Source organism: Tachysurus vachellii, chromosome 13 (assembly GCF_030014155.1).
Source record: "Tachysurus vachellii isolate PV-2020 chromosome 13, HZAU_Pvac_v1, whole genome shotgun sequence".
Taxonomy (NCBI): domain Eukaryota; kingdom Metazoa; phylum Chordata; class Actinopteri; order Siluriformes; family Bagridae; genus Tachysurus; species Tachysurus vachellii.
Window position 1 is genome coordinate 6,812,331 of NC_083472.1, and position 16,283 is coordinate 6,828,613.

Below are 16,283 nucleotides of genomic sequence, written 5' to 3' on the forward strand. Positions count from 1 at the left end.
ATACACACACACAGACACATACACACACACAGACACATACACACACACAGACACATACACACACACAGACACATACACACACACAGACACATACACACACACAGACACATACACACACACAGACACATACACACACACAGACACATACACACACACAGACACATACACACACACAGACACATACACACACACAGACAGCCACACACACACACACAGACAGCCACATACACACACACACACAGACAGCCACATACACACACACAGACACACACACACAGACACATACACACACAGACACATACACACACAGACACATACACACACAGACAGACACATACACACACAGACAGACACATACACATACACACAGACACATACACACACACACAGACACATACACACACAGACAGCCACATACACACACAGACAGCCACATACACACACAGACAGCCACATACACACACAGACAGCCACATACACACACAGACAGCCACATACACACACACACACACACACACACATACACACACACACAGACAGACACAGACACATACACAGACACAGACACATACACACACACAGACACATACACACACACAGACACATACACACACACAGACACATACACACACACAGACACATACACACACACAGACACATACACACACACAGACACATACACACACACAGACACATACACACACACAGACACATACACACACACAGACACATACACACACACAGACACATACACACACACAGACACATACACACACACAGACACATACACACACACAGACACATACACACACACAGACACATACACACACAGACACATACACACACAGACACATACACACACAGACACATACACACACAGACATACACACACACAGACATACACACACACAGACATACACACACACACAGACATACACACACACACAGACATACACACACACAGACATACACACAGACATACACACACACAGACATACACACACAACATTTTAATGTTATGCACTCAGATATTTACACATAATATAAAATAAAGCTGTGAATCAGATCACTTCTGTTTTTAGTATAAAAATGTTTGCACCTTCTTCTTCACTTGATGCTTTAGGCTGGCCATTGGGCAGGTAGGTCAGCTGCACTTTGCGATTTATCCCAGAGAAATGGCCGTACCTTAAATACAAAAAAGGGCAGAACATGTGGTGCAGACACCACGGTCATACTGTCACACATAACACCCACAGGCCACAGCATAGCTTGTCATTTGCTAGCAGGTGCACGATAGCTGTCGTGTTTTTAGAAACATGTGTCAGGTTGCTCTTTTCAAAGTGTCTGTGGCCCAGAGCTGGTCCTTAAATCTTTAGACAAATATAAGGGAACATTTCAGCAACTCTGATGCAACTCTGTGATTGCACAATATGTGTGGTGGCCTGGAAAATCCCTACAAATGAGGAAATTTTGTAAGATTTTTTATTTTTGTAATATTATTTATTTACTTTCCAAACTCTGATCGATATTAATCTAAAAAATATTAGTGGTGCTATTATTAATTAATATTATTAAGTATTTGTGATTAATATTGAGAATATTAATAATATTCAATATTCATTGCTTAAGTCCATTTCATTGGCACAACTTTCCAACAACCGGACTGATACATGAGATTTCGGGTATGAGGAAGTCACACGCTTTCAAGGTTGCCAACTTTTTGCAAATGGATAAAAAAAATGTTTTATCATTTATATATGTATAAATGTGATGTTAAAACATTTTTATCCATTTGCCATAATTCATTCCAGTCATATCGGTTGGGTTTTTCCAGATCGCCAGATAAATAATAAGACCCCCTTTGTTCCTCTTTACTGTAAAAGACCCGAAGATCTGAATAAAACAAAGCAGTTAAGAGCAACATGCCTTAAAATAGAATACAAAACAAAGAGATAGACATCTGATTACCCAACATCTGATTATCAGACGTCAACAGTTTAAAATGCTTTAATACTTGGTTGGGAGTCAGTCTTTAAATAGAAAGTCCAAACGACACTGAACAGGTTTTAAAGCATTTTACAACAACTGTTGTACATACAACCTCTATTGTACATAAAGGTTTTCTTATTTCAAACCAAGCACTTCCCTAAAGTTTACATTCATGTAAATATTCACAAAAAGTAGCCTTCCCAACATAATGTTAACTAATCAAGGTCCCTAAGTGATGCATAGCAAGTAGGTTGTTTGAAATGAGGAAGCATAGAGGATTAAAGAGGGATGGAGTTTCTTTCGCAATTGAGACAGTTATTTGGGACATGCCTGAGGTGACATGCATCATAAATGTATAAATTCCCATTGCCCTCATTGAGAAAGAATTATAGCAAATGAGGGAACGTATATTATCTCATTGTTAAAGTATACAAGGCTAGAGGTTAATAACTATGAACTCAATGGCCTCCATAAGGATGAATGAACTTCTGGAGTGCATACTGATTATCATTCAGGCTGGATTCCCTTTGGAGAGAGTGGGCAGAAGAGATGGAGGGAGGGGAAGAGAAGAAAAAAGAGGAATGAATACTAAAATACTAAGCTCAGGGGCAGAAATATCACAGAAATCTTTTTCTCATAAAGCACAAATTACATTCGACAGTGCTCATTATTAAAATGTAAGCAGTTTAGTTATTAAAGGGCTATATTCAGAGTTAGGCATGATCAGAATACAGAGAAGTGTGCATCGCTATTCAGACCTCAAACATAACTACAGACTTAAACACTATTCAGAAGTTGCATGTGAGTTGCATACACTCAGTGGGATTAACCTAAGATAAAGACATGCCTTAATTATACACTGTTCTCTCCTTGGACTCAGTCCAGGAAACTGCCAAACTGCCAGTCTCAGTTACGGACTGGCAGTTTGTAATTTCATTATGCCGCACCGTATGTTTTGGGCTGTTAATATACTAAATAAAATCTACAGAATGCCATTTGAGGACAGTATTAAATATAGAAACATGATTAAATGTATTAATTAATCATTATTATTATCCTTTTACAGACCACAAAAGGATTTCACATAGGACACTGGAATAGGCAACATATTATATGTGTTTATTAGGTTATGATGAAGAAAAAAAAACATAGATAGATAGATAGATAGATAGATAGATAGATAGATAGATAGATAGATAGATAGATAGATAGATAGATAGATAGATAGATAGATAGTACTGTAATAAAGTGTCAAACAAATATAATTGCTGGATCTTGTGCGATTTCATTAAGAGTGGCAAATAAGGGAGAGTTAAAATTTGCAGTAATTTATGCCATAGATTACTACAATTACGATTTATGCAGCAATACGCTGACAATATATCAGTCTCCTATTAGACGTTTAATTAATCTCTATCATTTTCTTTGTATCATTGTATAATGTTAATTTCCTTCTTCAGTCATTTTCTATCCCTAAATTTTTGGGATTCACAAATAAGTTATTGTGTTTAAGGGCAATGGTGTAGATGCTATTGAAAACCCCAGCACAGATACTTCTACTCATGAAAAAAATCTGGCAACCTCAGATGTGAGAAATACTTGGAGGTGATTTGCATAATTTAAATGGGGTGCAAAGGACATGTTTAACCTGTCTCTGAACTTTCCTCAAATAAGTTTTAGACTTCAGCTGCCATCTCTGAATAGTACTCTGAAAAGATATTACACCATTTTATCTATTAGGAAGATATACAAATAATTTAATATATGTGTGTGGTGACCTGCAAAACATTTCATGTGGTGTAAGGGGTTTTGTGAACTGAAAACTGTTTCTCTTTTGAATATGTATCTCGGATAAAAATCCAAAATTGCATTTAAAGCATAAATTGCGATAGCTGTGCAGATTGCTTTTGGGTGAACTGCTATATAAACTGTTTAGAATCTATATCCATTTTGCAATGGTACATAGCTATACAACAGTTGGATCAAATTGTGAGATTCACATTTATCTAGGATGATTTTTCAACTTTAGACTGACTGTTTACTTTAAAATGACATCATACCTAGTATGACAACTGCAGGAAAATATGTACAAGATATCCACATTTCAAAGAAGAATATTTATGGTTTATTTAAGGTGGAAATATCAAAGTATGAATAAAGGCAAAAAGAAATAAAATAATTTTTTGGCTAAAATCTGATTTCTCGTCTTTTTCAACAGGCAGTGGGGTTTCCCAGATATATGGAAATGGAATAATGTCAAAATGTTCCATTTAAAAACAATATCTGGATGTAATGTCAATAGGACAGAAAAAATAGAAGTAAACGTTTCACAGTTGTGAAAGGAATAAAGTTGAATAGAGACTGAACAGGGAAGAGAAGAATTTCAAAGTAGGGGTGAAGTTACCTGGACGTGTTACCGATAATGTTGCAGCAGCTCAGTGCCATGTCATAGGCTTGGCACACACTGTTAATATTAATCTCTTAGTCTTAAGTGTTCACTTATAGTGTACTCACATCTCCAGCACAGTTTTCAGCTGTTCCAGTTTGGATTTCTTCTCCTCAATCTCACAGTCGTTGTGCTGACCCAATTCAGCTAGCAGCTGACGGGCAATGTCCAGGACCTCCTAATGACACAAATCAAAGATGGTTAAACACCCCTTTCAAAATTCGGACACACACACACACAGACAATTAATTAATAGCAAATATAGTCAAGTCACTTACCTTCCACACATACACACTAACCTAAAACCGGGGCACTATTGAACCCGGGGCACTGGAGAAGCGAGCCACCACCTCGGGTATTTGTGCATTAATATTATATGTTTTGATGGAAAACACCAGTCACATTCCACAGTCCAGAGGACATGTAAAGCTGATCTGAAGGATAAGGCTCATAAGGCTCATAGACGCTGACTTTAATATGCAATGAACTGTTTGACTATAAATTGGACAGCTGATTTAAATTGGGGAATGCATACTTTTTAGAATTTTACAGAGAAATATCTATGCACGGATACCTTCATTACATATTCATTAGGTATTCAACACTAGGTAGTAGTAGGACTGTTATTTTTTATGTATACAATATTTAAAATGGTACGGTTTCAAAGGCTATTAGCAAATATATTTATCTTAAAGCTCTTTGTTTAACATTTATACCCACCTGGAGCTGTTTTGGTTTCTTTAGTTTGAGCTTGCCTGTCTTGTAACCGCCATATTTTTCAAACAGGTCGAAGAACCTGAGAGAAAGACATAATTTAGGTACATAACACCATAGCTGACAGCTGTGGTATGAAGTGAGATGCGCAAATGGAACTTACAATGCATTTCTCACTTCCATCTTCATCTTCTGTTTGGGTGTACGATCTCCATGTCGGATCACGGCGATCACACAACGGAGCTCCATCCTGAAAGAGACCAAAATAATGGATTTGAGAATTTTACAGTGGGGCATTTATAATGTGCATTAATACTGACATGCCACATCCATTATACTGTGGAAGGTGCAATCTTAAAGACTGTTACAAAGTGCTGAAACCCAAAACTCCATAAACATCAACCAGAAGTCTCCAATCATAAATCATTACCATATAAACAATGCTATGTTATTCTTTGGAAAAGAACAGATTTTCTGATCTGTTTATTATTAGACTTTGATTATGCTGATAATTGGTTATACAAGTCCCTGTAAATTTTGCTACCACAAACTGGCTCTTAAAGAACTTTAGTCAACCACATACATATTTACTATGTAAAGTTAAATGGTTAAATTGTCAAATAGTACAAACATGGTTCCTGAGGTAGTAGGGACTATAGGGATGTCCTCTGCTTCCATGGGGATGGACCAGGGGATGTGGAACTGAGGAGCCAGTTCTCGCATCACCATGTTCCTGTAGGGAACAGAAGGATTTCAGAGTGACACCAATGCAATAAAAAATTGTGTTCAAGCATGTCAAAAATTTAAGATGATGTTGAGATGAGATGTGGTGATAAGTAATCTTTCATAACATCAAAAAAACAAAAACAAATAAATCATATAAACATTTTGATTTAAAAAAGCCTCACCTACCCCAGGACTTTGGCACAGTCATCATAGTATTTCATGGAGTTCTTTACAAAGCTAAATCCGTTTACATCGCAAACAAAGGAGTGGCCGTTTGCTCGGAGGAGGTCAAAACCACATACGGTTTGCTGTGGTGAGCAGATATCAGTGTCGGTTGACTCCAAACTTAATTGTGGACATAAAAGTGTTGGTAAAGAACAACATACCTTGAATGCCACACACACTTTGCGAGCCACAAGTTTCTCCATAGCAGTGAGCATCACTGGGTATCGGATCTCCTTCCCCTCGCTGTCTCTCTCCACCTTCCCATCCAGAGCAGGAGACTTACGAGCTTCTGCATGGGCATAATCAGGTCCTACTGTGTACACCTGTCATGCCAATAGAGACAAAAACACTGTATTAACAGTGTATTTAACCTTCCATTTAGTAACTCAAGCAGCAACAACTACACATAAAAATACACATGCCTTTACATCGGTCCCGTCTGTAGGCATGAATTCCTCATAAATGTAAGATCCAGTCTTACGAACGGTGCTCTCAGGGGAATAGACACTGCTGCGGCTCCCAATCTAAAGCACATAACACAATAAAAGAATTCTCTCTGTAGAAGTAAATGGAACACACACATTCCGAATACTCCTGACTCAAAGAGGATAGATAGCCACCTTCCTAAAGAGCCGCTGGCTGCCTCCACCAGCTGAAGTGGGATAATAGATGTACACGTTGTGGTCTTCTGCAGAGACGGGCTTCTCCACAAAAGGCTTATGAAACACTTCCCCATTTAACTCAACATGGTCTTCTCCTTCTACCAGGTTACATTCTGACACACACACACACACACACACTAAATTATTATTTTTTATCATTATCACTATAATAATAATAATAATAATAATAATAATAATAATCATCTATAACTAGAATTAGTCATTTTTTTACATAAGGATCAAGTCTCTGTCTCCCTGTGTATGGGAAAGTTTAACCCTCATGAAGGTCAAATACACAGTTAGAAATTTAGCTACTTAATAATTTCCATTTCCTGCACTTTTTAGATCTCAGAATCTTTTATCAGAATTCATCCTTTTGTTTTCTATTTGTTTCCAAAGTTCAAAAATTTTGAATGAATACTTGTGAAGAATTAAATTCCATTTTCAGGTTCCAAATTCTTTCCTATTCAAGTTATCCAACACTTTCTGAAGCCAGATTTAATTCACATTCAGTCAGACAGTTCATGGCTTGTTGTAGTCTAGGAAAGGAGCAGAAATTTTTCTTGGATTATAATTTCTCGATTTCTTTTTATATAAAGACAAACAGATGAATTAATGACCAAAAAATTGAGATTATTTCCCCATTGTGGGACGAATAAAGGTATAACTTTATTATATGTATATGTATAACTTATCTTAAAAAATAAAATACTGCAAGCAGGTACACAAGGAAATAATATTGAGGTAAGTGGGTGTGGTCAGTACAGAACGGTCGTTACATATGGCTGTACTTAGGCTTTGAGAAAGCCACATATATTCATAGTGTTATATGTGATTCTGTATGTGGGAAAACAAACACAATCGCATACATTTGAGAGCAAGAAGGTGAGAATTCATGTACCATGGATGCACCGCATTTACCTTCTGGTCTGTCAGGGTCCCGGTTTAACACAGCGTAATGTGGCAGGTCAATCCCCTCCTCCTTCAGAATGCGGTACACCTCTCTCCTAAAACCACAAATATTCAAGTCAGAAGGCTATTTTATGACAAAAAATAGGACACTATTAAACCTCTGAACATTTAGATAGATCAGAGCTACCTGTCCTGAATGAAATATTGCATATTGAGATCATTGATGAGAAGAGGGTTCCTTAATTTGGCATAACTCACTGCTTTGTCCAGAGGAAATCCTTCACATACATGAAAAAGAACAACAATAATTTACCGTAACAAGATTTTTATTCGAAAACTACCAATAATAATTCTTATGTTCTCAAACATGTGTGCTACCTTTGGAGTGAAAGGAGACGAGGCAGTCACACAGAGGCCAGTTCTCCACTGGTTCATTGAGTATGACGTCCTCAGGGAAGATGACCACTGTGATATACTCAAACTTACAAAGGCGCTCCATGATCTGGGTCATAGGCTTGGAGTTGGACTTCTTCATCATGGAGCAGATCCCCACCACAATCTGACGCTCTGAAGCCTGATGTCAGTGAGTGAAATCATGGCATTACCTCATGTAATAGCTAGTAGCAAATCAAGTTCTGCAAAGTTTGATCAATTTGCTGTTACAAATGAACAGAGTGAGCTGAGTTTTTTTAACCCTGCTTTCACAAAATTTCACAGGAGTGCCTTGCAATGGCACACAACGTATTCCAGTATTACAGTAGACTAATATATTGGATCAAATCTAAACAGTCTTATTGACATTGTACTAAGTTAAAGTTATAATAAACTATCTTTATCACTCTAACCACTTATACATGTATATTTAACTTTAATAACTACTAAATAATAATAATAACTTTAATAACTATAAAAAGTAGAATACTTGTATACAGGACTAGACAAAACGAGCAAAATTTTTTGGTAAATACTTGAAGATCTGTATTTTCCCAATGTCATTACTGTAAAATTCCCAAATCTATAGTACATTTCTCTCTTAACCACCTCTTAAGATGAATAACTATAATGTCTTTACCAGATCATCCTCCTCCTCTTCATCATAAGTTTCTGAAACGTTCTTCATGTTTTCACCCTCCAGTTCTCCACTCGTATGGTCCTCAAAACCCACCAGAAAACGTGTAACCTTGCTACAGACCTCCTCCTCCACCTGTCCTTCTGACTTTGACATGCCATGCACGTGTCAGCCAAACATGCCAAGCTCCATTGTACCATCACGTGCCAGCAATCAGCATCAGAAATAAGATCAGTGGTCCAAATAATCAGGGTACTGAAGGAGACCTTTTATTTCTTCTATTTAGGTGATTTCAAGAACATTCTGCCCTGATCGTTCGATCTCTTTCCAGAATCATCTTTTCATAGTTCAGGGAAATAAAAATGACAATGTCATTCTGCAATAAATGAAAAATTGAAAGTAAGTCAAAGTGATAGATTATAGATTGCACACAACAAATTAGATGTAGATATACACCAATGCTTAACAGTACATGCTTTCATATTTAGCCTCCATATACGTAGCGTATGCTATAGCATAAACACTAGCTTGGAAATAAACAATAAACCGAATAAAATACAAACTAAAGAATCCAAAAAGTGCTCATTATTTTCTTGAATTTTCATTCATACTCAGCCAATTCTGAACTGTGCTCTTTTTTTTAAGGTTAATTCAGGCCAGTCTGTTTTTGTGCCTTCATGTGCTAAGCTATAGAACATTGACTCCGTCTATGTGAGTATGAGTGTGCGAGTGAGTAATACACACAGCCTAGGAATAGCTCAAACACCTTCTGTAAAGCATCCTGGGGAGGGAAGGGAGAAAGATCAAATGTCTCTGGTTCCCAAACATAACTCATCACCCTGTGTAAGTGTTAACAGTCAATATTAACCTAAGCGGATGCTTTCCTAAATAAGCTTGTATCTGCTTCACTAACACATCTAAAGATTCATAAATAAACAGTCACAAATACATACAAAAACACTTAAGCCTGACTATCATTCATAATGAAACTGGAGCACCTTCCAAAGATATTTAAAGTGTCCAGCAAAGCTTGCATGTGAGTGGATACTTCAATAAAACTGTATATCGTTGTGATTGAGGGATGTAGAGCTGATCGGTGAAGGCTAACTTTTTACAACATGTAAACCTAACCACAACCCATTACTTATCTTCTTGGCTTCATTACAGAAACTATTATCTTAAACCTCTGTTTACATTGGAAAAGGCAGACTTCATTTTACATGCTCAATCATCTGTCACACACCTAAAATGTCAATGTTGATATAGAGAACATAATTCCACTAAATTATTTTTAAAAATCTTTAAAAAAAAAAAAAAAAAAAAAAAAAGCAGTATTTTCATAATGTGGTCTTTGCACTGTGATACTGAATTGAGTTGTTTTTAAATGGTTGATGCAACATACACAAGGGACTCTTGTAAATGGAAGTAAAACCTTGGCCATTAGATGGGTGCTCAGTAGGAATAACAAGAAAATTGAAAAAGGAAATAAACAAATTCAAAAGATAGCCTTCTTGTTGTGTACACTCTGAACAGACCTGCCCTTGCCGAGTTTACTCCAAACTGGAAGTTCCAGGTCAAGTTGCAAAATATCCAAAGGCAAACATCTCAAAGTAACTAAGCAGCCATTTATGCCATGTTCAATACATATTGTGTTTGTTATTTTCAGTAATTTTCCAACATTACATAGACCCAACCTTTTTCTAAGGAAAAATAAATCCCATGACTGCATGTAATTGTTCTCCAATCTTTCTAAATTAGAAAATCCTAAGATTTGCCTGCAAGCCATTTTCTTACAGATTAGCAGCCTGTTTAACCACATACCATAGACAATAGTGCTGCCATTGTCTTTCACACAAAACAACCTGCCAAACTCAGCCAAACACTCTGGCCTTTGAGATCATATCCTGCAAAACACCTCTATTATCATAACAGAGACTGCTAGTGCATCAACAGCTTTGAAATCATAGCTCCTATATAACTAATGTAGAGTAATTAGTCATTAGCAACTTGGGACTAGAACGCAACAAATAGTTCTCTGGTAGCAATTTAAAACTGAAAATGTAATTAGATGAACTGTTAATATTGCTCAAGGACAATGATGGGTTTTGTTTGAAGGGAGGTGGGGAGTTAGATAACCAGCTAAACAGACTAATACCATAGCACCGTTAATACAACACAGTGTGATGTGTAATAAAATAGTAAGACAATGTATCGAGAATATAACTCAGATTTACTCCCTGATTATCAATGGACGTCGGCTAACACTGGTCATGATCCCTGACTACAGATCTTTATTCTTTATTGTGTTCTGCAACCAAACTCTCCACTCTAGGACTTGCAAAAAAAAAAAAAAAAAAACATTTTGCCAAAGCTTTGACAATATGCCATTTAACACCAATACACTGAAAAGGGTGGAACAGAGGGATGGTAGATGACATCAAAATGTTGTCATCTGTTTTAACTGAGGCGATGTACTTATCTTGAAATTGCGAAAAACTGTGAAAGCTGATGAAGTAGCATCCTTCACCTCTCTAAGGTTATTTATCCACTAAACCACCAATATATGTGGAACTATGTGGTTTCTGTGGAGCTCTCTTACTATTCCTTACATCTTTGCTATACTGTAGTAAATTCTGTAGCGGTGTTAGGATTAGCGACTATAAACAGAGTGGAATCAAAGGACTCCGAGAAGTCAACTGCAATTTTACATAAATTGTAAATTTGAGTAACACTTAAAGTAATATTAATAGTTGATACAGACCCACAATTGTAATTCCATACTAATTCTAATGTCATTCTTAAAAATATAACTTTAGAACGTTTTTCTTTTTTTCTTAATTATTTTTCTTTTTTCTTTCTATAATATATATATATATATATATATATATATATATATATATATATATATATATATATATATATATATATACACAGTGTATAAAATTCTTCATTTATTGCTTCTATAGCATTAAAAATAAAAAAAAATCTGCTTTCTTTTATAAATAATCTAGCATACAAATGAGCTACTCTGCTCACTATATCACAGGCATATTTACACTGTAGGCTTACACGAGGCACCTGTTCTAAAAATAGAGTTTAAAGTGAATGTATGTGATGTTTCTCATTTCAACCTGCCCCTGTCGGCTGGTACATGCACTCATGCACTACTTATAGATGGCACTGAGTTTGACAGAAATGCACACAGTTACAATGGAACACGGCCTATTAATGCGCGCGTGCACTGATGACATTGACAGGGGCGCAGCCGCTCGTTTCGGTGGCTCGCGCGCATCTGAACGCTACATTAAACAGACCGTAAGTGGGATGAAGCGCTACTGACTTCCTCCTCCATGTGCAAGTGCACTACAGTACATAGGGTGTGAAATTATGGCTCCTTTACTCTAATTTCATACAACAAGGCGTCCTTTTTTCTCTCTTCCCCTTTTTTCTTTTCTTTTCTTTCTATTTCCATGCTCACTGAGATTGAATCACAAATTGCACACCAGGATTTATTTCCTACTGCTACAGAGGATGTTGCTATTTTCAAGGAGAAAATATAATAAATTTGTGTTTAATAAATAACTAATTGATAACAAACGAACAAGGAATAACTAGTCACCTATGGAAAAATATATAACATAACAACTTTATCCTTCACAACTATTTTAATGACACGTCCGACACTCGACTTTATTGTCAAATCAATGTGCTCGACTTCAAAAAGTTATTATGACGTCACAAGACCGGAATAAGATGGAGTGCATGATAAAGTTATGGAGAGTTACTCACTCGATCAGAAGGGGAACAAACTTCCTTGTCTGTTGTCAAATGTAAAGCTCACTAACTAAGTTCAGAAAGAAAAAGCACACACTGACTTCTGACCACAAGCATAAACTCTACTACGCTCCTAAGTAGTATGTCAGAGGCAGTAGGTCACCGACAGAGACGTTTTGTTTCAGCATACTATTTAGTACGGTAGTGTGTGTTCTCGGACGGATACTACTTTCTTTCTTTTGAGGTAGACGTGTGAGTGAGGACCGAACACTATTAGACTTAATGACTGCCACCTACAGCACTGGCGATGAAAGGAAGTTCACTTGATGTTCACTTTAATGTTCACTTCAAACAACCTTTCACAAAGTTTATCTTCGTTTTGTTCATATGTCCATAAGCCGTCTGCAATCTCTATTATTTTATATCAGTTATAGACTAGTGAGTAGATAGTATTAGGAAGTTACTAACATCAAAGTAGGTATGAAAAGTCTGTCTGATTCTCTCTCTCTGTGTGTGTGTGTGTGTGTGTGTGTGTGTGTCTCTCTCTGTCCCTCTCTCTCCTCTCTCTCTGTCTCTGCCTGTCTGTCTGTCTCTCTCTCTCTCTCTCTCTCTCTCTCTCTCTCTATATAAATCTATATCTATATATATATCTCTATATCTATATATATATATATATATATATATATATACACACACACACACACACACACACACACACACACACACACACACACAATACAATACTAAGCCCTGATGGAGCAGCAGAGGGCTCCATTTGCACAATATGGCCTTGGCAACCAAGTATGTATGTTAAGCTTTGCATCAGTTCTTTCCCTATGACCTCTGGAATAGGCTTCAGATCCACTGCTGCCGACGATAACGTGGTTAATGAAGTTACATGATTGAATGAATCTTTATCCTGCTGGTGTCTTCTGGCAAAGAGACTTGTAATTGTTCCTGTTACAGTCAAATGTTCTTCTAATGATAAAGACACAAGAGGCCAATGAATATGAACAATATATTAACATGCATTACATAAAATCACTTTCAACATATCATGTAAGATATTTGCTCAAAGGTTATGTACAGTAACAGGGTTCTGCTCCTGAAACATTTCCATAAAGCTTCCTTTCATTTAAATGGAACACTGTACAAGACCACTTTTCCCCTGATGGACTGTGTTAATTCCCCAGTGAGCAGAAGATCTGGGAAATAAGTCAAAGAGACTCTGTTTAGCGGCGCTACACCTCTGTGCTTTTCAAGAGGTGTCTGATGACAAGAGGAGACAGAGCTTGAGGAGAGAGAGTGAGAGAGCTGCCTGCTTCTAGCTGATTTTCCTGTGAAAGGTCAATGAGGACAGCTTTTTCAGAATTGAGCAGGCAGAAGAACAAGCATTTGATGCTTAAAAGCAGCAAAAAAATCACTGGGCTTTAAAACCCTTTTTTTTTTATTTTTATTTTATTATTTTTTTTTTATGGATTTTCAATTTTCCTGTTATTCACATGCAATACTTTTACTGAGATTAAGTAGCCCTAACATATTTTTCCATTTATATGAAATCCCAAAATGAGCCATTTACTTTTTTTTTTTTTTTTTTTGCTCCTCCGCATCAGTTTTTACCTGAACAGAGTTGTTTATTTAAAATAAATAAGGTCTGTTTAATCCCCATGTCCTACTTTTCCACAGGCTGGTTATTATATATCATACGCAAACTTCCTTCAGACTTGAAAAAACGTCAGATCAGCAGTTTTCCACAAGCTTGAAATTTGTCACCAGAAAGAGATTTGACCCTGTGAACAGTCTTTACTACGTCCTCATGAGGCATCATTTCCGACTTCACCCTCAGTTTTCATTAATGATATACTTTTTTAAACACAAAATTGTTTTTATTTTTAAAAATAGTTTATGAACAGTAAAGTCATGCACAGACAGATTTACCACCAGCAGTGTGTTAAGGGATTGAGGACACTCTGAACAGACAGGAATCTGGTTACCAGACCTTTTCTTACTGTGTTACTCCTTGGCCTAAATCTGATGAAAAGCTGATTCACTGGTGAAAGATATAGATGGAGATATGATTATTGTGACAGGTTTAAAAGTACAAGAACAAATAAATATAGAGTATATCTCAAACACTGCATTTACAGTACCTGATGACACAATCCATCACTTGTGACACTATATTCTTTTCTATGTACATTTTCTTATTCTTTTCACGAATAAGATAAGGTGAACATTTGAATAATCGGCTAGATGATTACATTACAATTAAATGTATGATTCAATGTGCATTGAATTGTCTTGTTTTCCACTAGTTAGCGATGTAGACTGATCTATTTTGATGTCTATTTTGGTGTCCTCCTGACAATTCCCCTATGAAATGTGATATAAATGTCTGTAATACAACCAACCCACATTTTATACCCTAACTAAGCTGTTCCTAAAGTAATAACGAGTTACCAACCTGGACCTGGGAAGTGGCCTAGAAACGTCTAGCGTCTAATGCCAATAACAGTCAAATCTAATTTTTATTTCCAAATCTCATACCTGTAACATTACTTATGGGAAACTTTTGTGAAACTATGAAGTCAGGCTCATGTAATTAACATTTAAAACCAAAATCTTCCACTAAGTATAAAAAAAGCAAATGCAAAAATTAGTATTAGTAGTCAGGGCAGATTAAGCATAAAGTCTAGTTACGAAGCAGTCAAAAGTACAGATGTTTCAATTTTGATCCATAATTCAAACTAGTAGCATTATTAGAGTAGTATCAGTAATCATGAACACATACACACAAACACGCACACATTCACACACACACACACACACACACACACACACACACACACACATTCACACACGCACACACACACACACACACACACACACACACACACACACACACACACACATGCACACACACATGCACAAACATTTGAACATAGATATTATTCACACACAGTCTGGCTAATCTTAAGACATTCTTTGTCTGTAAAGTTTTAAGCCACTCCTGGGCCCTATACTTGGTCCTGATTTTCACCCATAATACACAAACACATACAGAATGACTTACACACTAGCTAGTAATGGGTAGGGGCTGTCAGGGGTCACCCGTTTTTGCTCTAGTCACCCTTTTTGACTCCATAAAATCCTCTATGTGTTTGCAAGGCCAGTGAACTGTCATTAATAATGCCATAAAGTCAGGCCTCATAGTCAAGCCTTACAGTCTTACTTTCCTGACACTGCTATTTTTTCAAACAATGAAGCACTATGATATTATATACTAGACAGAAACTAGAAAATTTCCAGACACTTTACATCTAATTTGCTTTCCTTTTTTGAACAAGAGATTCATTACAAATAGTCCATAGTGATGTCACTGAGCAGCAGGGCAGGTTCATGCAGTATTGCCATATGAAATGGAGCAAACAGATCATTTGAACTCTGTGGGCCCTACTCACTACATTGTGTTATAAGCATGACTAAATCCTTTTCTATTTTTTAATATTTAAATTGGCATCTAGATATAAAGTGCATGAGCATCTTTATTTTGATAGAACCTAGTAACCCGTAGATAAAGCAACACAAACAGGAGTGAGAGTCATTAAGACAGCAGCAACTGGGCTGTTAGATATTTCTTGTATGAAGTAAGAGAGAGTGAGAAGAAGGAAAAAGTGAAAATGTTTTCCTCAGCTAATTTCACAGCCACTGAGCAAGATGAGAAAAATGGCTAGGGAACAAATCAGTCATATAAGGCATTCAGCAC

At 36.7% G+C, this 16,283-nt stretch overlaps 1 protein-coding gene across 7 annotated transcripts in view; it reads right to left on the reverse strand.

The window, feature by feature from the left end:
* Window positions 1-12,755, reverse strand: part of ppip5k1b (diphosphoinositol pentakisphosphate kinase 1b) — a 29,079-nt gene extending 16,324 nt beyond the window's left edge. For 6 of the 7 annotated variants that reach the window (XM_060886059.1, XM_060886057.1, XM_060886055.1 and 3 more), the window contains exons 1-14: window positions 12,533-12,755; window positions 8,747-9,119; window positions 8,053-8,248; window positions 7,862-7,952; window positions 7,684-7,769; window positions 6,721-6,875; window positions 6,523-6,624; window positions 6,262-6,423; window positions 6,062-6,183; window positions 5,781-5,882; window positions 5,313-5,399; window positions 5,156-5,231; window positions 4,504-4,613; window positions 1,100-1,185 (exon numbers count right to left, since the gene is read on the reverse strand). In XM_060886059.1, coding sequence (XP_060742042.1) covers window positions 1,100-1,185; window positions 4,504-4,613; window positions 5,156-5,231; window positions 5,313-5,399; window positions 5,781-5,882; window positions 6,062-6,183; window positions 6,262-6,423; window positions 6,523-6,624; window positions 6,721-6,875; window positions 7,684-7,769; window positions 7,862-7,952; window positions 8,053-8,248; window positions 8,747-8,899 — 1,528 coding nt within the window. In that variant the 5' untranslated portion in view covers window positions 8,900-9,119; window positions 12,533-12,755. The remainder of the gene's footprint in view (window positions 1-1,099; window positions 1,186-4,503; window positions 4,614-5,155; window positions 5,232-5,312; window positions 5,400-5,780; window positions 5,883-6,061; window positions 6,184-6,261; window positions 6,424-6,522; window positions 6,625-6,720; window positions 6,876-7,683; window positions 7,770-7,861; window positions 7,953-8,052; window positions 8,249-8,746; window positions 9,120-12,532) is intronic. The other variant, XM_060886054.1, reaches the window with a different exon arrangement.
* Window positions 12,756-16,283: the final 3,528 nt, after the last annotated feature.